Source organism: Schistocerca nitens, chromosome 5 (genome assembly GCF_023898315.1).
Source record: "Schistocerca nitens isolate TAMUIC-IGC-003100 chromosome 5, iqSchNite1.1, whole genome shotgun sequence".
Classification (NCBI taxonomy): Eukaryota; Metazoa; Arthropoda; class Insecta; order Orthoptera; family Acrididae; genus Schistocerca; species Schistocerca nitens.
Genome location: NC_064618.1, coordinates 23663782 through 23687118, shown reverse-complemented (window position 1 = coordinate 23687118; position 23337 = coordinate 23663782). Strand labels below are relative to the sequence as shown.

The 23337-nt window shown below is 43.0% G+C and overlaps 1 protein-coding gene across 3 annotated transcripts in view; it reads left to right on the top strand.

Moving 5' to 3' along the window:
- LOC126259787 (natterin-4-like) overlaps positions 1 to 19406 on the top strand; it is a 115675-nt gene extending 96269 nt beyond the window's left edge. For all 3 annotated transcript variants that reach the window (XM_049956796.1, XM_049956794.1, XM_049956795.1), the window contains 3 exons: positions 13313 to 13518; positions 18728 to 18877; positions 18972 to 19406. In XM_049956796.1, coding sequence (XP_049812753.1) covers positions 13313 to 13518; positions 18728 to 18877; positions 18972 to 19055 — 440 coding nt within the window. In that variant the 3' untranslated portion in view covers positions 19056 to 19406. The remainder of the gene's footprint in view (positions 1 to 13312; positions 13519 to 18727; positions 18878 to 18971) is intronic.
- The last annotated feature ends 3931 nt before the right edge of the window (positions 19407 to 23337 follow it).

The following is a 23337-nucleotide window of genomic DNA, read 5'->3' as shown; positions in this document are numbered from 1 at the left end:
ATTTCAAAGCATTAGATCCCCCAGGGGATCCACAACTCTTTTGTGGATACGTGCGTAGCGAGCACGGGACCCCGAGCTAATGTGGCCCTACTTCCTTTCCGGGCTGCATACCTTCCCTTTCCGCATCCTTCCCCATCCCCCATCTTCGCCCCTCCCCTCACCTCTGGCTCTTTCCTTCCCTTTCTCCCCCTCTGGGAGTATGGTTTGTGCCTACGTCCGGAGACGGACGCTCGAAACTGTTACCAATTCCTTGCTTTCTACGCTTGCAAGTCTTCGTCCTTCATCTGCCCTTCTCTTTTCCTTACTTCTTCTCTTTGCCCTTTTCTCCGCTGCGGCGTTTGAGACCCCCTCTTCTTTCCTTTCCCTTTCTCTCTTTTCCTCCCTGTGCGTGTCTGAAGGCTGACCCACGCATTTCCATGCGTAGCCGGTGACGGGGTAACGCGTAATTCCCCGCCCCGGGTAGACAGGTAGGACACGTACGTACCCCCTGGTAACGGCCAGGCCCAGGGAGGGGTGATTACCCGAGCTGATACCTTCCGAAAGTGCCGATTGGTCCCTCCGTCCGTTTGTCGGGAGGAGTGACCTGAGGTGTGAACAATCACCTAAGGCGGGAGTGCACTCAGAGAGGGCCCCCACAAGGGAGGAGCGCGCCATCGGAGACGCCGGTAATCGTGGGGGATTCTTCCGCAATAGTTTCCCCACCTTCCACTATGTCTGCTCACAAGCGTAAGTTCACTGAGTCTCAGCCACAGTTCTTCCATCGTTGCCACAGTTCCTTGTTGTTTCTCGGTCTGACGAAGGTCACGACTTCTCCACAGTCAACCCTTTCATTATTCAGAAAGGTGTCGACGCAATTGCAGGTACTGTAAAGTCTTGTTCCAGATTACGGAATGGCACCTTGTTGTTAGAAACAGTCAGTGCCCTCCTAGCACAAAAATTGCTGCGTACTTCACTGCTCCACACCTTCCCTGTCCGTGTTGAACCGCACCGCACTTTAAATTCCTCGCGTGGAGTCGTTTATACACGCTCCCTCGATGGATTGTCTGACGAAGAAATTCAGCACTACCTGTCTGATCAGGGCGTAACGGCTGTTCATAGAGTTATGAAAAGGGTTGACACGAACGTCATTCCAACCCGCACTGTCTTCTTGACATTTGACAAACTCCCATCGAAAATCAAAGCAGGCTATGAGATAATTTCCGTTCGCCCTTACGTCCCAAACCCTACGCGTTGCTATCGGTGTCAGCGGTTCAATCACACCAGCCAGTCCTGTTCCAATCCGGCCAAATGTGTTACGTGTGGCAAGGATGCCCATGAGGGTGCTTGTCCACCTCCATCCCCTCGCTGCATCAACTGTATGGGTGACCACGCTGCTTCCTCTCGAGATTGCCCCATTTATAAAGACGAAAAACTCATCCAGGAAATCAGAGTGAAGGAAAAGGTGTCGACCTTTGCTGCTCGGAAATTATTCGCCAGTCGAAAGCCCACTGTGCCTCAGACAGGAAAATACAGCACTGTCCTTGCTTCTCCTCGGCCAACAAAGGAGGCGGCCACGCAGACTTGCGACCTCACCTTTAGCACCACGGTCGTCAGATCGGCCAGCGCAAAGATTGCCCGTTCAACCTCACCACTTTCGCCTGCCCACTCTATGGCGCACCCTTCATCGGGTTCTGCTAAATCTCGAGCCCACAAGTCAGACACCAAGACTTCGAAAAAAGAGCATACCCGTGAAGATTTTTTACGTACCCCAACTTCACAACCATCGGTTCCTCCTTCATCTAAACATTTCCAAGAAGGCTAATAAGAAACCCAGTTCATCTCCTTCTCCGCCAGGGCGTGTCTCATCTACAGCACCGCCTGGCGGAAATAGCCCTCGGCCGTTTTCTGTGTGGCCGAGGCGCACTGCTGGCGGCCGATCAACCGGCCGATCGCTGGTGGAAGGAGCTGCTCCTGAACAACCTATGGATCAGGATCTTCGGCTGAGTGCCATTCCACGCTGTCGGTCGCAAGCTCTGAGCAGTCGTTGACTTGACGGCAACCTTGCTCACATTTTTCCATTTTCTGTCCACCCTATGTCCATTATCCACTGGAATATCCGCGGCATTCGAGCCAATCGTGATGAATTGTCGATCCTCTTACGATCCTACTCGCCGGTCATCTTCTGTCTTCAGGAAACAAAGCTGCGTCCCCATGACCGCTTTGTTCTCCCTCATTTTCAGTCCGTCCGATATGATTTCCCCTCTGTTGAAGGCACTCCAGCCCATCGAGGACTCATGATTCTTCTCCATGATAATCTCCATTATCACCCAATCTTTGTACTGTATACATTCCATCGTCCACACCAATGGCACGAGCTGATCTCCTTCATCTTCTTGGTCAGCTTCCACCCCCCTATTTGCTGGCTGGGGACTTCAATGCCCACCACCCGCTTTGGGGATCTCCACATCCTTGTCCATGTGGCTCACTATTGCTAGACGTCTCCCACCAAGCGGATCTAGTTTGCCGCAACACTGGGGTCCCTACATTTTTGTCTGCCTCCACGACAAATTTATCTCATTTGGACCTTGCGGTCGGTACTGTTCCGCTAGCTCGGCGCTTCGAATGGTTCGCCCTTGACGATACACACTCGAGTGACCGCTTTCCATGTGTCCGTAGACTGCAGCCTCAACTGCCATACATGCGCCCGCGACGCTGGAAGTTTACCCAAGCCGATTGGACACTTTTTTCGTCTCTAGCGACGTTCGATGACCGTCACTTTCCCAGCGTCGACGATGAGGTCACACATATTACCGACGTTATTCTTACAGCTGCGGAACGTTCAATACCACGCACCTCCGAATTGCCCCGGCGCCCCCCAGTTCCTTGGTGGAACGAGGCATGCCGTGACGCAATACGTGAGCGGCGACGTGCTCTTCGCTTTTTCCGCCACCATCCTACTTTGGCTAACTGTATCCGCTATAAGCAGTTCCGTGCGCGATGCCGTCGTGTCATCCGCGATAGCAAGAAGGCAAGCTGGAAATTCTTTATTAGCTCATTTAACACCTTCACTCCCTCCTGGTAAATTTGGAGTCGGCTTCGACGGTTCCAGGCGCGCCTAGTTTCTCCCCGGTCTCTGGGCTCACTGTCGCGCATGATACATTAGTGGACCCCGTCGCAATTTCTAACTCATTGGGTCAGCACTTTGCTGAGATTTCGAGCTCTTCAAATTACCCGCCAGCGTTTCTCCCGAAGAAACGTGCAGCGGAATTGCGACATCTTGCTTTCTCCTCTCAAAATCGCGAAAGCTGCAATACTGTTTTCTCCATGCGGGAACTCCAACATGCACACTCTTCTTCTCGCTCCTCCGCCCCAGGACCGGATGGTATCCACGTCCAAATGTTGCTGCATTTATCAACCCATAGTCTGCGTTACCTCCTTCGCCTTTATAATCGAATTTGGACCGACAGTACTTTTCCCAGACGATGGCGGGATGCTATCGTCGTTCCTGTTCCGAAACCTGGAAAGGACAAACATCTCCCCTCTAGCTATCGCCCCATTTCTCTCACGAGTAGTGTCTGTAAGGTTTTGGAGCGTATGGTGAATTACCGTTTAGCGTGGTGGCTGGAATCCCGCAGTCTTTTAACACCTGCCCAATGCGGATTCCGAAAGCATCGTTCTGCAGTTGACCATCTTGTTGCTCTCTCCACTTATATCATGAACAATTTTCTCCGGAAACGCCAAACAGTAGCAATATTTTTTGATCTGGAGAGAGCATACGATACCTGTTGGAGGACAGACATCCTCTGCACACTGTTCTCTTTGGGCTTTCTAGGTCGGCTGCCCCTTTTTCTTCGCGAATTTATGGCAGAGCGCACATTTAGGGTGCGGGTGAACACTATTCTCTCCCGTACTTTCTCCCAAGAAAACGGGGTTTCCCCAGGGCTCCGTGCTGAGTGTTGTACTGTTTGCCATTGCCATAAATCCAATTATGGATTGTCTCCTTCCTGATGTCTCGGGCTCCCTCTTTGTGGACGATTTTGCGATCTACTACAGCTCTCAACGGACCAGCCTTCTTGAACGACGTCTTCAAGGATGTCTCGATCGCCTCCACTCTTGGAGCATCGAAACCGGCTTCCGTTTTTCTCCCAGTAAGACCGTTTGTGTTAATTTTTGGCGACGTAAGGAGTTTCTTCCACCCTCCATACATCTAGGTCCTGTCAACCTTCCGTTTTCAGACGTTGCTAAATTCTTGGGTCTTATGTTTGACAGAAAACTGTGCTGGTCCTCCCACGTTTCCTATCTTTCGGCTCGCTGTCTGCGATCCCTCAACACCCTCCGTGTCCTGAATGGTACCTCCTGGGGAGCGGACAGAGTGGTCCGTCTCCGCTTCTATCGCGCCTTAGTGCGCTCGAAATTGGACTATGGAAGCATATTCTACTCCTCTGCTCGGCCGTCTATTCTTCGGCGTCTCGACTATCCACCACCGTGGATTACGTTTAGTGTCTGGAGCTTTTTACACCAGCCCTGTGGAAAGCCTTTATGCTGAGACTGCTGAACCTCCGCTGTCCAATCGGCGAGCAGTCCTTCTGAGTCGTTATGCTAGCCGTCTGTCTTCCATGCCTGCTAATCCAGCCCATGACTTTTCTTTCGACGCCTCCTTTGATGTAGGGTATGCAGGCCGCCCCTCCTCCCTACTACCACCGGGAGTCCGCTTCCGTCAACTGCTCCATTCTCTTTCCTTCCGCTTTCCTAAAACCTTCTTGACAACTTGGGGTACAGCACCGCCTTGACTCCGTCCCCGGATCTGCCTGCTCCGTGACCTTTGTCGATTTCCCAAGGATGGTACCCCTTCACTTGTTCATCGTCGGGCATTTGCTGCTCTGTGCACAAATGACGGACGCCACATTTATTTACACCAACGGCTCGAAAACATCGTTAGGTGTAGGGAGTGCCTATATTGTTGGCGACACCCAAAATCCCTTTCGGCTTCCCGACCAGTGTTCGGTTTATACTGCGGAGCTTTTCGCTGTTCTCCAGGCTGTCCACTACATCCGCCGCCATCAGCGGATACAGTACGTAATCTGCTCAGATTCTCTCAGCTCTCTCCTCAGTCTCCAAGCTCTTTACCCTGTGCACCCTCAGGTCCACCGGATTCAGGACTGTCTGCGCTTGCTCCACCTGGGGGGCGTCTCGGTAGCGTTCCTCTGGCTCCCGGGACACGTTGGTATCTGTGGAAATGAGGCGGCCGATATTGCAGCCAAGGCTGCAGTCTCTCTTCTTCGGCCAGCTATCCAATCGATTCCCTTCGCCGATCTACGGAGCGTTTTATGTCGTCGTGTTGTTGATTTATGGCACGCGCATTGGTCGACACTTCCCCATAATAAATTGCGGGACGTGAAAGCTCTTCCTTGCGCTTGGACCTCTTCCTCCCGAACGCGTCGTCGGGAGGAGGTAATTTTAGCTAGACTCCGGATAGGGCACTGTCTTTTTAGCCATCGACATCTTTTAAGCGGCGATCCTCCCCCACTCTGTCCCCACTGCTCTCAGCTGTGGACGGTAAGACACCTTTTAATTGAGTGCCCCTATTTTAATCCGTTACGCTCCCGTCTACAGCTATCGCCTGATATATCGTCGATTTTAGCAGATGACACGCGCTCAGCCGATCGCGTTCTCGAGTTTGTTAGTGCCAGTGAAATGACGTCAGTCATTTGAAGCTTTTTTGGGGACAACCAACCCCTTTCTGTAGTGGATTTTTAAGCCTTCCTTCTTTTAGTTTCTCCAATTTTATGACTTTCGTTCCCATTGCTGCTGGTTTCCATTTTCGGTTTTTTACTGTTTCCTAGGTCACGGACCGTGCGCTAATGACCATAGCAGTTTTGCGCCCTAAAACAAAAAAAAAAGCATTAGATATCGCGGTTAGTGTTTTTTACTTAGACAGTTATTTACGACAGTGATACTTTTAATGCCGAGCTCGGCAGACGGGGGTGCTGTTAAATAACTTAAGTAGGTGGAATCTATAAGTTTGGAATGTTGGCTGAATCGTTCTAATTAACGAATTAGCTTCCTAACTGCCCACTACATTTTAATTGATGTTTGTAGCATTATCGGTGTTTCATGTTACATGTGTGTAGATTATCGGTAGCAGTTAGAAATCAAATAGGGAAATTGCTACAGAAGTTACATGAAATTTGGCCACAAAATATGTGAAATGTTAGATACGCGCTTTCGCAAGTGCGAACTAATACCTAAGCTGAATATTGTAGGCGAAGTTCTTCACTTAATTACTGATGCTCCTCACTTAATGAGATAAGTGTAAGGCCAAAAATACACGAATGTTAACATGATAGATTCGTTTACTCCGGTGCAAGATACTCCATTTGAGAAAACTGAGAGCATGGTAACACATTTTTATGTGAGGTTTGAAAAACAGCTAGGTTTCAGCAAAATTTCTTCGGTTACCGACAGGGTCTTACTAGTTTTTAGTGTGAGTATGAGTAATTATCTCCAACCCTTAAGAACGTTGAGGGTCTCGTACGTGTAACACTATTTATAACGTTTTTAAAACGGACAAAAACCTACAAAATAGACTGGTTTCGCCTTATGTTAAAGCCATCCTCAGATTTTTGGAACCCCTAACGTGATACCATGATCGTACAGTGTACACAAGCGCAGATTCTCAGTAATGTCAGTGTGAGGTTAGGAATCTTTATGGCGCTAGGAGAAATTGTTTTGCACTTGTTGGTTCATTTTAAAGCATGATTTATAAAAAAAGTTTTTTTCTTGTCTTTGTATGTGTGATACGTTTCAGACATTTTGGTGGCATTACAACAGACATCTTGTAACTTTCGGCTTTATTTCAGTTTCTCTTCATGTTAGTCAACTAATGTCTTGCCTCCTACTACGTATCTACCGTATCGTGAAAAGACAGGATAAAAAATTTGAGGGATTCGAAGTCTCACGGAGGCTTATCAGTAATTTTTCTTAACGCGGGACATTCGCGACTGGAATGGGAAAAGGTGCAAATAGCAGTGTTCGAAGTACCCTCCACCACACACCACACAAGAAAGCGAGTTAATGTTGAATTGTCATCCGCTTTTGAGCTGTGTTGAAAGTTTCACGTCTCACCGGGAATTTAATTCCAAATAAACTGTGTGGAAGCCCCTAACGGCCTTCGGTTTTTCCGTAGCGGTACGAACACACATGTTTAATTCTAGTATGTCAGCTGCGACGTAACGGACTCCGGGAGACGGTTACCTGTTATGGTAGACCGTAACTCGCAGAGAGAAATAAATGTGAGTGAGCTGTACTCACCTACCGACGATTATTTCCACAGAGGCAGGAATTCCTTACGGTCGCTATACGTAGTTAGTTAGCACGACACCAGAGTACACAATTTGTAAACAGGTGGCGTGCAGTCTGACACTCCCATGAGCTAATGAGCACCTTACAGACGGTCACTCGCTGTGTGCTGCTCATTTATCCGTAGTGCGCACTTCAGTAAACACATGCCGCCACACACTATTGGTTATTACGGTAACTGCTACTTCTCGATAACCAGTTACTTCTGTCAGATATTTTTTCGCCGTGCCTGCGCTGTAGACGAGTGGTGGTCATCGCGCAGGTGGTTCCAGCACCGCTTTGGTGAGACCGCTGGAGGCGGCGAAGGATATACCGGTAGTCTGCCCGCCGAGATAACGAGGACTCGGTGTGCTTCAAACCTGTGGAGAAGGCGAAAGGTGTCGAGTCGCCTTTGTGCGGCTTAGCAGAGTGAGCCAGGTTCAGGGAACGCCAGCCAGACGTAAATCCCACCTCGACCACTCGGATTGAATGCTGTACACGGAAACTTTGTGACTTATCACTGTTGTAAGCATTTAAAGAATGAAAGTTAATCAAAACGCTCCCAAATCTCATTAATTCACACCATTTTGTTGTTCAGATTCCCGAGAAAATTTGTTAGCGAAACTAGTTTCTTATTCGAAGTAGTTTCTCAGACACTTCAAGTCTCAAACGTTGTCAAAAGTTTTCTGTCGCCTGTACGAGTGTATGTCGTGGCATTCTGATCTTAAGATTTCTCATAGCCGACATCATTTTCTGATGTCTTTTGACAGTAAAGTAGAGGACGCAAAAATCTCCAGAAGTCTCATAATACGCTCTTGCGGTGACATTCAGAAACGTGAACCTGGGCTTGTTAGCTGTAGAAACAAGAGCAGTTACAGGGACGTTAAGGTGAAGCGTGGGTTGGAGGGCGACGTGCGTCGCCGCTGGGCGTCGAACGCTGGGAAGCTCCGCCGCGGTGTTACTTGCATCGAGTCACGAAGTTCTCGAACCTCGCAGGAGAAACACGATATACCTTAGAATGTTTCGATAAATCGACGATTTTCTTATTTTTGGGAGTAAGATGGTTTTAGAATTGTACCAATGACACCCTCGCAGTTCGATCTTCCATCTCGCTTCGGACACCGCTGCCACTGTGAAGTGGCTCCGCAGTCTATGTATACGTGGTGGACTATTTTAATCGATAATGGGAAATATGTCGGGGTGGAGATGAGGTACAGCAAAATGTTTCATCTAGGAGTTGTAGGTGGCAAACACGGTAGCGCTCTGCAACTAATGGCCGTGACCTTGAATGTGATCAAGACGATTTGGAAGTTAGTGATTTTTTTAAAATTGTAATGATTTTTGAAGTAGGAACCCTAATATTTGATTAAAGATCTGAAAAGAGCGGAAAATTTCACAAAACTATTCACTGTCATGGCTGACTCAATGAAGATCAAATAAACAAATGTTTTTTGTTCTATTGGGGATTAACCTAGAATAGAATAGACGAGGAATACAGCATAGGGCAATGTCAGTTACAAAGTGGAGGGGGTATCGTGAGGAACGAGAGGCGAGGGAACTGATTCAATCAATTCTAAATCAATAATCTGTTTTATTTACGTTTGTTCTCTCTTGCAAATGCCCCAATAACATTTATACGCTGTGATATATTTACTTTCGCTAATAAACACGCAAATTAAAAGTTCAAATCTCTGCTTGCTCTTTCCAAATCCGACGTCATAAATAGGGGTTTCGATAAAACGAAAAACACCGTCGATAGATTACAGTAAAATCATGGTTTTTGCTAATGATAGGTGGCCACTTACGCCCCTGCCAATCTCAATCTACCATGGTATTTTGCTGTATCCCTCCTCTATTCAGAGTTAACCCCCTATAGAACCCTTTTTTATAGATCCAAAACTGTATTTGCAGTTTCGACCTTGCCTGAACCTTGTCGTGACCTCCAATAAAGTATTTTATATGTAAAATTTGCCGCTCTTTTCAGATCTCGAATAAAATATTACGGCTCCCATTTTTAAAAAAAATCGCTTCAACGTTCGAATCACGTCGATCACGTTTAGTAGCAATGCGTGACCCTCTTTGTCACCGACAAAGATCTACGACCTGCTGCAGCTCATCTCTATCCCTACTTATTCCCCGTTACGGGTTAAGACGGTCAACCGTGTGTATTACCCATGGAGGTAGAATAAGGGGAGATGGCGCTACAGACTTACGATGTACGTTGTTTTGAAGCCAGTGGGCGGGGCCTGCCGCCATCTTGGATCCCCAAAACATTAGCAGACTACTTTTACAATTGCTTCTTGTTCGTTATTTCTGTCGTGTGCAAGCGATATTCGTTTTATGTAGTAAATGTTACTGTTTTAGTGAACAACAAAGCATAAGGAAAGCAACTTCAAACGTTTTTCTGGTCTTAAATGCGTATTCGATACAGTAATAAGACACGAAAATGACGCTTCTGGCCTCAGTAGTGTAATTCCTTTTTGTTTATACACTTCGAATAACCGAGAAGTATGTACTATGAAAAGCGTGCTTTCGTAATCCATTTCTACTCACTTTCATTGTGTTTGTGTCGATAATTGATAAAGCCGGAACTCCAAAAGCAATGATTTATAGTTTAGAGGCACTGATTTGTATTCGTTGTATTTTCAAGTCAAATGCAAATTTTAAATGTTCCAGTTTGCAAGAAACTTACCTCGTTTCCTTTGGTGTCCCATAGATGTATGCAGGGATGATATAAACAAGCCAGCTGTCATGTCAACTAAGTGAAAGATTCGTTAAATTACGAAGGCAAAGAACTGAATTTAAGGTTGTCAGGCCCATTGTAGTTTACACATCTGCTTTGTTTTTAAATTGTTCCTACCGACAGACATTCAGTGCGGCAGATAACAGCAATTTACAGGGTAACACGACAACACAGTGATGACTGTAATGATCTAAGCCTGGTCTTAGATAGGGAACTTTGCTTTAGCAAATATGTAACCCTTTAAGTACTTTTAATTTAACCACTGTAACATATTTTACTGGAGATTTAATTAACTAAACGTAGTTATTTTTATATTAAATTATTGCATTTTAAAACATTAGTCCCCATTACCAGGATATTTCTTGCGAGGACTTTTCAGTTACTTGGGAATAACGAAACAATGAAAACCAAATGTGCTGCTCATCTCCAGAGAGCTCTTCGCGTTGGACTGATAGGAAATCTGAAGTCAAATCACAGAAATAAGACCATACTGTAAAACTTTACAGTGCATCAGAATTTCAAGTATATGTAAGAAAATAGCGCTTAAATAAGCCCACTTACGAATGAAATGTGATTTGTTTAAACTTTAGACTACAATTACAACGATTAAAGTGCGCGTCATTTATGTTGGGCCGAGTTTAGGTTCGTTCTGCGCATCTGACGTCACAAAAGTCAGCCAATGAACAGAGAACGACGTTGCCAGATCCCGACTGCAGTCCAGAGCATGGACGAGTGTTCAGTTTTAGAAACGTTTAGTCACAAAGTACTAGAACAAAAGTAATGTCTTGATAGCAGACTTTCTTTTATAGAAAGTTTGGAAAAAGCATTCTTTATACCAATTGCTTCATATTCTATTAATTAATTAAACTAAACAAGCAATACGACTCTTACTTCAGGCGATAGAAGGAAAGGTGTTTGTATCAATCTCACGAACCGCTTTTTCGCAATAAAGAACAGCGGTAATTGTTTATTTCCTATTGTACTTCGACGAAGCGTGAGTAATTCATAATCATACCAACAGTGTTTGTCAGTATTTTGCGTGACGTGTTAGACTCCTCATGGCGTTCAGTAGTTGCACGGGTTGCGTTAGCATAACGGTTTAGGTATTTGCCTACTACGCGAAAGGTTATGAGTTCAAACCTTCTGTGGTGCTTCATATTTTCATTATTTAAAAACAATATCGAAGTGCCTTACTTCACGAATTATATTAGTTTGAATGCAATTTTTTGAAATTTCTAGTGCTTTCTCTCTTCATTAACCCTTTCGCTGCTGCAGACACGTGCTCCCTGCATTCCGCGCTGTGCGCGATTTTGTCATCACTGCACTGCTCGCCTGTGCAGACACGTGGTGTTCCCACTGCTTTGACACACTTATCATTCGATTTCACAAAAACTATTTGGCCCATAAATTAGATTTTTACCCATCTTCTTGACTGATACCTTCCCCCCATAAATGACGTAATTTTGTTTCGATGTTCAACGCAGTTATTATGCAGTATTAAATGTAGTAAACCATTGCACGAAAGTTTGAAGAGTTTGCAGAGGTAAGTCCATAGCGTATACTTTCCGTATGGTCGATTTTAGTTGCCACAATGTTGAGAATGAAATGTGGACAAGATACCTAAATTTCATATAAAATTTGCTGTGTAACAATATCTCATTTAATTTAAGTACCACATAGGTGTCGTATATAATATTGAGAAATATTCCGTCTTTCGCGACTGTAATAAAAGTTTTTACACCGGGCGCGTTTGGCTTTATTTTAAAGCACTTCAATCAATGAAAGGTACGGCATATGCACAATGGTACTCATGTTCTCATTCTTGTTTGTTCCACAGTCGCAGTTTTACGAATGGTATTGAAATATATTCCTCTTCTGCAACTGTAATAAGCGACTTTGGACCAGACGCATTTCTCTTTTGAAGCATCTTCAGTGGACAGTATTTTGTCTCCTCCATTTCCAAGTCACCTTTCGTAGTTTTGTGCTGCGGTAACACAATATTCAACGTTTGTGTTGGCTGATCAGTGTTTTAGCAAATAAATGTTTGTGTGTGCCACACACACATTATATTTGACATAGCTCAGAGCACTTCACTGATAGACGGTATATTCAAGTCCTAATGTTTTTGTAAGTCCACAGTTTTATTTAATGTATTTTGTGTACTTCCTTTTGATTGATTGAAGTGCTTTAAAATAAAGCCAAACGTGCCCTGTGTAAATAAAACTTTTGTTACAGTCGCGAAATATGGAATATTTCTCAATATTACATACGACACCTATGTGGTACTTAAATTAAGTGAGGTATTGTTATACAGTAAATTTTATATAAAATTTAGGTATCTTGTCCACATTTCATTCTGAACATTGTGGCAACTAAAATCGACCATACGGAAAGTATACTCTACGGACTTTTTACCTCTGCAAACTCTTCAAAATTATGTGCAATGGTTTACTATGTTTAATGCTGCATAATAACTGCGTTGAACATCGAAACAAAATTAAGTCATTTATGGGGGGAAGGTATCAGTCAAGAAGATGGGTAAAAATCTAATTTTTGTGCCAAATAGTTTTTGTGGACTCGAATGATAAGTGTGTCAAAGCAGTGGGAACACCATGTGTCTGCACAGGCGAGCAGTGCAGTGACAAAATCGCGCACAGCGCGGAATGCAGGGAGCACGTCTTTGTAGCAGCGAAAGGGTTAATGCGGCCGTGGTGGCTTCACTTCACGAACTGCGCGCTCCCCCCTAAACGCAAGCTTGCGAACTATGCTATATACTATGGCGCTGCTTCTCTTGGAGCGTGCGTCGTGTGCAACTGGCAACGCAGCAATTTCCCGCGTCTGGGCGGGCATGCGCGAGCCGCGAAGATAAAAGAATTGAACTATAGTACACCCGTAAGCGACGCAGGCCGGCATTTTTTTATCAAAAAACTTCACGACTACACGGAATCAAACCACCAGAAGCGAAATTTTTGGGGTAGCTAATATGGCGGATCTTCACTTGGGTCGACTTCAAGTTTGTGACGTCATAACTGCTCTTATTTTTACCTCCACGGTATTACCGCATTAGCATAATATTACAGATTACTGCGTAAGAAGTCGTAGGAAAGATAACGCGCCATTGTTACCCTGTGGTAACTGGTCGCATTGCATGCCGGGGTGCACGTAGAGAACACAGTACGCAGCACCTGACCGTACAGCACTCTATACGAATGAATGAAGGGCCCAGTGTGATGTGACGGTGCGGTGTTGCAGTGGCGACGAGCTACTACTGGCAGGAGGCGAGCTACGGCGAGGTGCCGGCGCGGGCGGTGCGCGCGGGCACCGACAAGGACGGCGGCCCGCTGTACGTGGGGCGCGCGCCGCACGCCGGGGACCTGCTGCCCGCCAAGGTGGCGCCCACGCACCAGGGCGCCTTCGTCTCCTGGAACTGCCTCGAGCACTCAAAGTTCCACTACGAGGTGCGTCAACAGGCGCCTCTGACAGGTTGCTTGTGTGTAGTACCTAAAGTGAAAGGCTAACACATTATTGATAAACATCCCTCCTGGTTTGAGAAACCTGCCCCTGAAGTCAATGACCCGCCATATCCTCTACATTCACAGGATTGATAAATACTTGAAAACTGAGCACTAGTCGTCATATATGGGGGCTGCAGACCCATATTTTCGTAGCAGCTGGGCACATAAACAGCATTCGTAAGTTACTTCTCCTCAATTTATAGCAAAATATGCATTTGTGTGACCTCACATCCTAATGGAAAATGCTCAGTTTTTAATGAACTGTTGATCACCTTAATTTTGAGTAAGTCATTTACTTCAGGGGTGGTTTTCTTCAAATAAGCAGAACGCAGGCATTGACACAGAGTACCTTACTATTTTTATTTTGGATTTTACACACACAACTCGCCAAATGTGATTGAATTGGTTGGCTGTGTCAGTGGCCTTTTCGAAAGATGGTAGAATTAAAGAACATCGAAGCAGCATTTAAACGGGCTTATCTAAAGACAGTTACTCTAACTCCATATTAAAAGTACAGAAGCACCACAGATGAGATTCCCGTAGCAGCTCAGACAGCATAACCTAGTTTGCAAGGCGAGTGCAGAAGAGGAAGAAGTGAGCTATTTTCTGCAGATATGAGCCTGTTGCAGTATCAGATGCAGTAAAATGACTCCCACTTTAGAGAAAGAGATTAAAGTTAGCAGTGAGGAGTGTAATCAGTTCCCATACTTAGATTTCACAAATTTGAAGAAGCTTAAATAAGTGGGACTTTGTGTAGAAAGATATATCACAACCAGAGGACATCACTATAGTGAATTACCCTGTGAGTGATACACCACTGAACTGTACCACCAAGAAGTCACATAAAATTGGCACATCCAGAATTCAGCTGCACTAACTTTCAATTACATCTACAGTGAGGTAGGTGGGAGGACCACGGGATCACTTGCCGTATTAAAAATACGGAGATGAATTTGGAAGACAGCCACACCACCCTCGTGTGCCAGCGACAGGCAGTGTGCGGTGGACATTCTACTGGGCCAGTTACTGAAACTGGGTTACAGATCAGACCTCCCAGCATAATACGCAATTCTGTCTGCTGCCAGTCAGGTTCTACAAACAGCTGTCAGATTTATAGGGTACCGAGATGTTGCAGTGGGTGGCTCAATCGAACATCGGAAAACATCTTGTGACGGTCAACATAAAGAGTGCAAAATTAAGATATGAGTGATAATGTGGGAAAAACTGTGGGCATGACGGATACTGTAAACAGTAGTGGTAATTGTGTAATGCACCATAATGCTGTACAAAGTCGAAAAAGTATCACTTCTAAAACATAAGGGTGAAAATGTGAAGGTGTCCGTCACGTAATTCACCAGCAGACAGAACCGTACAGAATACCGGACCCATTCCTGTCTTGTCAGATTCATTTAAAGGCAGAGCTGTTCAGCTGTGAAACAGAACATGATGCAGTAAAGATAAAATACATAAAAGCAACAGAAGAGTAATTCATGTTTAACAGGTACTAGCAATATGTAATTCACTTCTGGTTGTCCTAGACTGGCTAGTCATATTCCTGAGACAACTGCTTTTCAGTCAGAATTTTTTGTAAAGTTGAATGAACCTGAGGGAACGGGAAGAAAGGAGTGCTAGTCACAAAAATTTCACTGGAGGACTTCTGCAAAGTAGGAGTTGAGGTACTGGCACAATAAAGCTGTGAGGATGGGCCAAGTGTCTCGCTTTGGTAGCAGAGTTGGTGAGCACTTGCCCACAAAAATGAAAGATCCCAAATTTGAGTCTGTCTGGCACACAGTTTTAATCTGCCAAGAACTTTGAATATTTCGACTCTTCAATCACTGTTTACAGTGCTGAACTGAGAGGTTAACGAAGCTAGTGCATTGGGGTGTTCACTACTTTGCTTGACAGTTAACAAACATAATTGCAGGAAAGAAGTACAAGCAAGATGTACATCATTTGCAAAAGAAACCAGAAGCAAGCCAACCAACTGTGCTCTTTTTAAATGTGTATTGCAAAACAGAACATAAAATTTCACGGCCGGCTGCTGTGGCCGAGTGGTTCTAGGTGTTTCAGTCCAGAACTTCATGACCGCTACAGTCGCAGGTTCGAATCCTGCCTCGGGCACGGATGTGTTTGATGTTGTTAAGTTAGTTACGTTTAAGTAGTTGTAAGTTCTAAGGGACCTCAGATGTTAAGTCCCATAGTGCTCAGTGCTGTTAAAATTCCACAGCACATTATCAATATCAGTGAAGCCCCAACCATGAAAATCTTGTGTAGCATCCTTGCCAGAAGTATTTTTTAATATTCTTGTAATTTTGCAGAAAGCTATTGAGGACGATGTCATACCATATAAAATATAAAGTACGTCTTTGGAGAGTATTGAAAAAAAAGCTGTGGTCTTCACTGTCTTCAATAAAAAGACCTGTGACGCAGTTCTCTGTGCTGATTTGTTCTGTGCAAGCCCATTCAACTGTGCATAACTTCTGCAGCTTACAGCCATTTGAATGTGACTTCTGCAGTAGAGCCTAGCCTCGGTCTCCCTCTAAAATTTTTATCCCCGTCCTTTCTGCATTAGGTACCTGAGTCAGACAATGCCACAAATTTCATTCCGTGGTTAGATGGAGTAGCTCTTCAGTCATCAGTCAAATTGCCGATTTGATCTTCAGCATTCAGTAGCAGCACATTACGGAGTTTTGTATCATTGTTTTCTGAACTGCTTTTGTCCTCATTTAACTTTTGTAGCAGGATACAATGAAGAAAAGTTCTTTCAGGAAGAACTATCAGTCAAACTTACATTCTACAATAAATTCCTCACGTTCAGAAGTGCTTCTCTTGATACGGTCAGTCTGCATCTACCTAACTGTCATCAGTAAGAGTAAAACTCTTCTTCTACCTAGTGTCATATTTTGCAATCTAATTCCCTCAGTATGGCCAAATTTAATTACACTATTTTCTGTTACTATCTATTCAACTACTCTTAAAATTTTTCCCCCATCCCTGGCAGAGTTAAGGGGTCATCAGGAATCTGAATTTTTTTCATCTCCCTTAAACTTGCTTCACTTTCCATATTTCTCCTCTTTTCTATACAGTTTACTCAATAACAGATTAACACAAGGTTGAGGTTACAATATAGAATTCTTGTTCCCTGCCCTTTTTGGTTTATGTACAAATTGAATGTAATTCCTGCCATCTTCAGAATTTAAAGTATTGTATTCCAGTCGACATTGTTAATATTCTCTAAGCCCACAGATGCTAAGAAAGTAGGTTTGCCTCTTTAACTTATCTTAAAGATAAGTCATAGCATTGTTTCACATATTTGTACATTTCTCCAGAACTCAAACTGATCTTCCATGAGGTAAACTTCTTCCACTTTCCCATTCGTCGATAACTAACATATTTTTCAAATGAATATTAAACTGATAGTTTAATACTTAACACCTGCCTTCTTTGGAAAAGGAACTACTACATTTTTGTTGAATTTTATAGTATTTCATGTGTCTTACCAGGTGGAATACTCTGGTGATGGCTGGCTGTTGCCAAGATAACAATGTTGAGGGTGTTTCGTCAACTCAGAGATGCGTTGAGACTTCCACATATACTCCGGTATTCTGCAAGCCACAACACAGTGCATGGCAGAGGATACCCAGTACAACTAACAGTTATTTCATTTCCTGTTCCATTCACAAATACAGCAATGGAAAAACTGTATATGCTTCCACGAGTGCTAATTTCTAGTATCTTGTGTTAATGGTCCTTCGCTGAAATGTATATTTGTCTGCAGCAGTCACTGCTGTCACCTTCACATGCCAATTCACTAATTTTCTCAAGAGTTTTTATGAAAAGTAGGGAAGTATTGTCGTAAAGTTGCTTTTTGTTCAAATCTACTGGTGACAACTAGCAACCTCCCTCAGAACTGCTTTGATGTCTTCCATTAAATCAACTTGTTACAGATCCCAAACACTGTCCTATATGTGATCTGCTTTACAGATGAACACACATTCCTAAAATTTTCCCAATAAATAAGTAGACCATTAGCCAGCCCTACCACAATCCTCACATGCATGTTAAATTTCGTATTGCTTTGCAGCATTATGCCCAGATATTTAAATAATGTAAATGTGTCAAGCAAGACACTGCATCCAAACATTGTGGGTTTCTTTTTCGTACTCATCTGCTTTGACTTAAATTTTTCTGCATATAGAGCTAGCTGTCATTCATCACACAAACTGAAAATTTTGTCTTCATCCTATATTCTCAACATACACTTTCCCATGCATCATCAGCAAACAACCATAGATTGCTGCCCACTTTGTCTGCCAGATCATTTATATATACGGAAAATAGTAGTGGCTGTAATACACTTCCCTGGTGCACATAACATCTTCATGTTCTGTAAAATTCTTCTTGCAATATCATATCTCCCATCTTATTTTCCTTTACTTGTTATCTCACACATTTTCAGCATATACTTCATAAATTTTGATTTTCTTGGAGATCTCGGTGAGGTCAACTGGGAGTCGACAAATAACACACGGACATTAACTCAGACAGAAACCAGATCTTCAATTTTAAGAACAGAGTTAACATGCCAACAAGTGGTTGGTCAACCGTATGAAAACAGGTTGGTGGAGGCTGGAGTAACAGAGTAACAAACTTAATTTACTGTTCTAAAGTTTGACGTAAGTTAAAGAGAATGTTTCTTTTATAAGCCATTCCTTAGGAAATTATTTTCACTCTATATCTGACATTGTTAGCAAAGAAAAAAGTTGATCTGCCTATGTTTAGGTAGTGATTCAGGATGACAAGAAAATATTTTTCATGTCAATTTGAGCTAGTTTTGTAGAGAAGAGCCCTAGTCTCCATTGGCATTCTTCTTCCCTCTACATTTTGTATTCCATATTCAATGGTTCCAGTCAAAGCTTATCAAATTGTTATAGACATGAAGACAGCACAGTAGAATGTTTAAACATCATTAGTAAAGTGTTCAATAAAACTGAATGCAGTGGTAGTAACAAATTTTCATCATTGTGTAATGGTTTTTTTTAGGACTTGAAACCTCTTGCATACCAAAAGAGATCTGGGTACACAATCCATAGGAAATACATTGTTTAGTCACAAACAGAGCGGAGAATTGAAATAAGTCGTACTTTGCCAGGTGCTGGTGCTGGGAGCAGGTGTTGCAGAATGGGTGCCGTCCAGTAACGGCGAGGTTCCCGACGGGGCTGTCCCCGTGGGACATACGACGGATGGCGAGACCCTCTATGTGGCCAGGGTCCAGCATGATGGCACAACAACACCAGGAAAGGTGAGGTTTCACCACTGTCAGAGAACTCGGAAATGGTGCAATCCAGTTCTCCCCTGATCAGGTGTCTGAAGTAATGTCTGTGTTTATTTTTCAGGTTCACCAGTCACATTCAGTCTGCTACATTCCTTATGGAGGAAGAGAGATTGCTTATAGTCATTATGAGGTTCTTGTCATCTAGGCCTGTCCATGTTGACAGATAACTTGCAGGAGAATGATTTCTCAGGTACAAGATTTTCTGTTTTAAGAAAACTCAATTTGCCAGTGTGTGTGTAGTTAATGACATTGAGAGCACGGACAGAAGTAAATTATCCTTAACACTTGGAAAAGCGATCTTGAATCGTGGCGTTGTTATTTATTTTTTGTATACTTTGAATTTTAATAATACGGTATTGTTAAACACTAAACCTTTCTAATACTACCTTACAGCAGGCTGTGTTCATGATTGCATGTGAATCTTTGTTTTATAAAGATTGTCATTGATTATGTAAAATTGTATAATGTTAAATAAAGACAAAAATGGCCTAAGGAAGTTTCCTATCCTTCAATTTATTAAACAATTGTGCGTCAATTTCTGTGTCCTGAAGTGAGGTGTTAAACATAACGGAATTTGTCCTAACTGAAGTTTTTTCTGGAATTGAACTATTAACATTTTAACTGCATTCCAGGAAATGTTCGTTTCCATAGTCATCACACTAGTGCAAATAGGATGACTTTCAAACAAGTGAGTGTTACTTATCAGTACATCAACCAGAATATTTATACAAAAATCATCAGATGCTTGTTGTCTACTTCTTTTTAAAGCTGGTCAGTTAGACTGCTTGCAGTCAATTTTTTAAAACTTTACAAAAGTAACTAATGTCTTAATTAGTTCTGCCTGTAGTCTTTCAGTGGGAAGCAAATGGGTAGTACTGAGACTGAATGAATTCATTTGTACCTATTTTGACTCTGGAACCCATTCTCTGGCTCATATTGTGAAGTAAATATTAGATTCTTAGTCTTTTGTTCATGGATTTCAGTTACTCAGAATATTTGTTAAAATAAATAAACGTTAAATGGCCATTGGTTCAAATATTTCATTCTCATCACCTTTATGAAAATAAAATTACTTTATAGTAAGACTTACCTAAGTCAGAAACTACAGTAAAGATTCTTCAGTGTGATCTGCTTAGCACAAACCCATTACATAGTATGCCAAAACTTATCAATTAAAGGATGCTCTTATATTGCTGGACTATTCTATAATCTTTTGTGAAGTAACCACAGTTAAGGTTTGTATTGACCTCGAAATACTTGATTGTGCGATTGCCAGTGAAAGCAAACTTCAAATGAAGTTTATTGCACTGATTTTGTACTTCAGTTTGCAACTGCCAATTGCTTTAACTGCGGGATTACTTAACACAAATTATGTTCCTGCACATTCATTGTTAATCACTGACATTATGCCAGTATTACAATGTAAAAGACCATTATCAAATATCTTTCCCAAGACATTTTATAAAATTTTTGAATGTACTGGGTACTTTCATCACACCCTTCATAAAATTTATTTTGATCCTATCATTTATGAAAGATGTGTTAAAGAACTTAGACAGTCTAATACTGACCTTAGGAAAGTGTTATCGCTGGCCTGGAACTAAAGTTACATGTTAAGAGGCCATATATGGAAAGTGCATATTCATCAGAAAATGAGAACAAGTCACATTCACATGAGAACTTGAAAAATCTGAGGCTATCAATGAAAATGAGGTAATATACACCATTTTCGTTTATGTAGATTACTCATAATGTTAATGTTCGCCAAAAGTTAAAGTCTAGTTAGGTCCTGGCCAGCTGATGTTTATCATCTTAAAATCCACAGTCACACCTGGAAGGAGAGGGGTATATTTAGGGTGTTTTGTATAGTTACCACAGAGAAAGTTTGTAGCAACTGCTTTTATAAAATTTGCTTTCCTTAGTATGGAAACAGTAAGAAGGAAATGACTTGACAGAGCTGTCACTTGCTGCTACAGTGTTGCCAAATCTGCTGCTGGCTGCTACTTATAGGTTACGTGGTGGGTCACTTTGCAAATGCTGTTAATGCGTACTGTTGAGCAATGTGCCAAGCAGGGTCATGGAAGGTATTACAAAAATGGGAGATACTATGTTGACACTGATTGTAAGTGCAATGACTTAACTGTGATAGAAACAGGTATTGTAGTCATGAATTTACACTCATGTTCTAACCTAATCACAACCTCGTGATGCACAATGTTGCCTAGAAAATGACCACCAATTTGCAGCAGAACTAAAATCACAGTGTCTTTGTTCACGGTGTTTCAGGCTACACAGGATGCACTTTATTGCAAATTATAGGTGACAAAACAGCTTCCAAATGAAACAAGGATAACAAAAGTAAGAGCAAATAAAAAGTCAGTGTAATGACAATGGCATGACAAGCATTGGAAGTAAGTTACATTTGAATGAATTAACTAAATGAAATGATCAAAATCTTCTGCTTAGACTTTGAAAAGTAAAAGCTGTCACTGCAGTAAAGTTCAAACCTTCAAGCTGCCACACACCAGGAAATGTTAACCACTACATTTTGCCATTACACTACAAAAGACTGTTGTATCTATGACTTGCCCAGTCATAACAAGTGGCAACCTGAAAAAATGTCTTCACACAGTGTCGTGCATAGCTTACCTAATGTAAGCCACTTTCTGTGGTTATAACAAGTTCATAAATGATGCTGGATCACATCTTACATAGAAGGCTCCAGTAGTGTTTTCGTTAGGGCTGTGTATGAAATGTGTATTTCATTAGCATACACTCACCTGTGATGAACTACAAAATAGGATTCAGTCAAAAAGCCGGACAAAGAATTGGAAGTGAACTGTTTTGGCAATCTAGCTCTGTGGAACGGTTCAGGTAAGATATCGAGTGCTATGTTCGAAGGAAACCAGCCACATTGTGCAAAGTGTCAACTAATGTATAATTTTAATCAGATTATACTACAGGGCATAATATATGAACAGTAAATTATCAGTGAGAGCACACGTGCACTATCTGTGCTACAGCATCTATATTCTGAATGAGTATCGGAAGGCAATTTCCGAAGACAGTGAGTGTTCAGTTGCTGGCAGGTGACCTTCAGCAGAATTACAGAGAAATCTGGACATTTCATTAGCTTTCTCAGCAGCTAGGATTTTGGAATGCTTGAAATACATCACTTCTGTCTCTGTGCTGTTCATTTTTGGAACACAACCTACGACCAGCGTAGAGACAAGTTATGACACTTTCTGCAGGACCTGACCATCTTTTTGCAGGACTGTGCTCAAGCACGTACAGTACAAGCTGTTACTGATTTGTTTGACTGATGGGGCTGCTAAGTGCTATACCACCTACTGCACCCCTGACTTAAGCCCTCGTAAGTTCAACTCCATTTCTAAACTGAAGGAAACACTCCACGGCATTCGTTTAGAACTGCTGCAAATTCATCGGGCAATAGACCGCGCCGCTCGAACTGTCAACACAAGTGGCACTGCTAAGAATATCCTACGACTGTCCACATTGCTGCCAACTGGTTATACTCAATGCTGGTGACTACTTTGAAGGCCAGTAAAACTTTGAAATACGTATCTATTTTGTACGAGCTGTACATAAATAGTTGCTACTATTAAAGTCCCTACCCGCGTATGTGTCTCCAAACAGCGACAGGCTGTCTGCGATATATATGTGCCGGCTTCGATTCCTGGCTTGGTCGGAGATTTTTCTTCGCTCGAGGACTGGGTGTCTGTTTTTCAGGTCATTTCACCTAATTTTATTCACAAAGACGCGCAACCTGACGAACTAACGCCGGGTTTTTATAAAGATTTGCACCAAGCAGCCGATCAGACTCAGACTCAGACTGGACCTCCCGGGCAGTAACGCCGTACCATCATTTCATGTTTGCATCTCGGCATTGGATGTGCAGAGACGTGCATTTTCAGGGAACAAACACCGACCCTTCGTTAACATTCCCCTTCTTTTGTTCTCTATTGTGCTCTTTAGGTTTTTTTAGGGTTTCACAGCACCGAGCAGCAACAGTTGATCCCCCTGAGGCAAAACATTCGATGGAGTCAATCTGTTTGTTCTCAAGAAACAGGTCACGGTTTTTCGGGCCGAAACAAACGTTTTGTTTTTTTATCTCAGGGGTGTAGTGGGCCACCGACGTCGAATATCTGGTCACAATAGAATCAAGTAATTGTTCACCGTTCAGTTTTAAGACCTCGAGAAATTTCCATGAAGAGGCGTGTCTTTGTTGATCAGTGAGCAGTTTTGGTATCCACATCGCTCAGAGTTTTCGAAAGTCAAGTATTTTAGTAATAATTTCACGCAGATGAGATCTGGAGATTTGTGGAAACATTGTGTACACCTCGTCCAAAATGAGTCCGCCTTCTCATCAGTCACTACTGAGGGACGCTCTCTCACCGTTTCTCGTC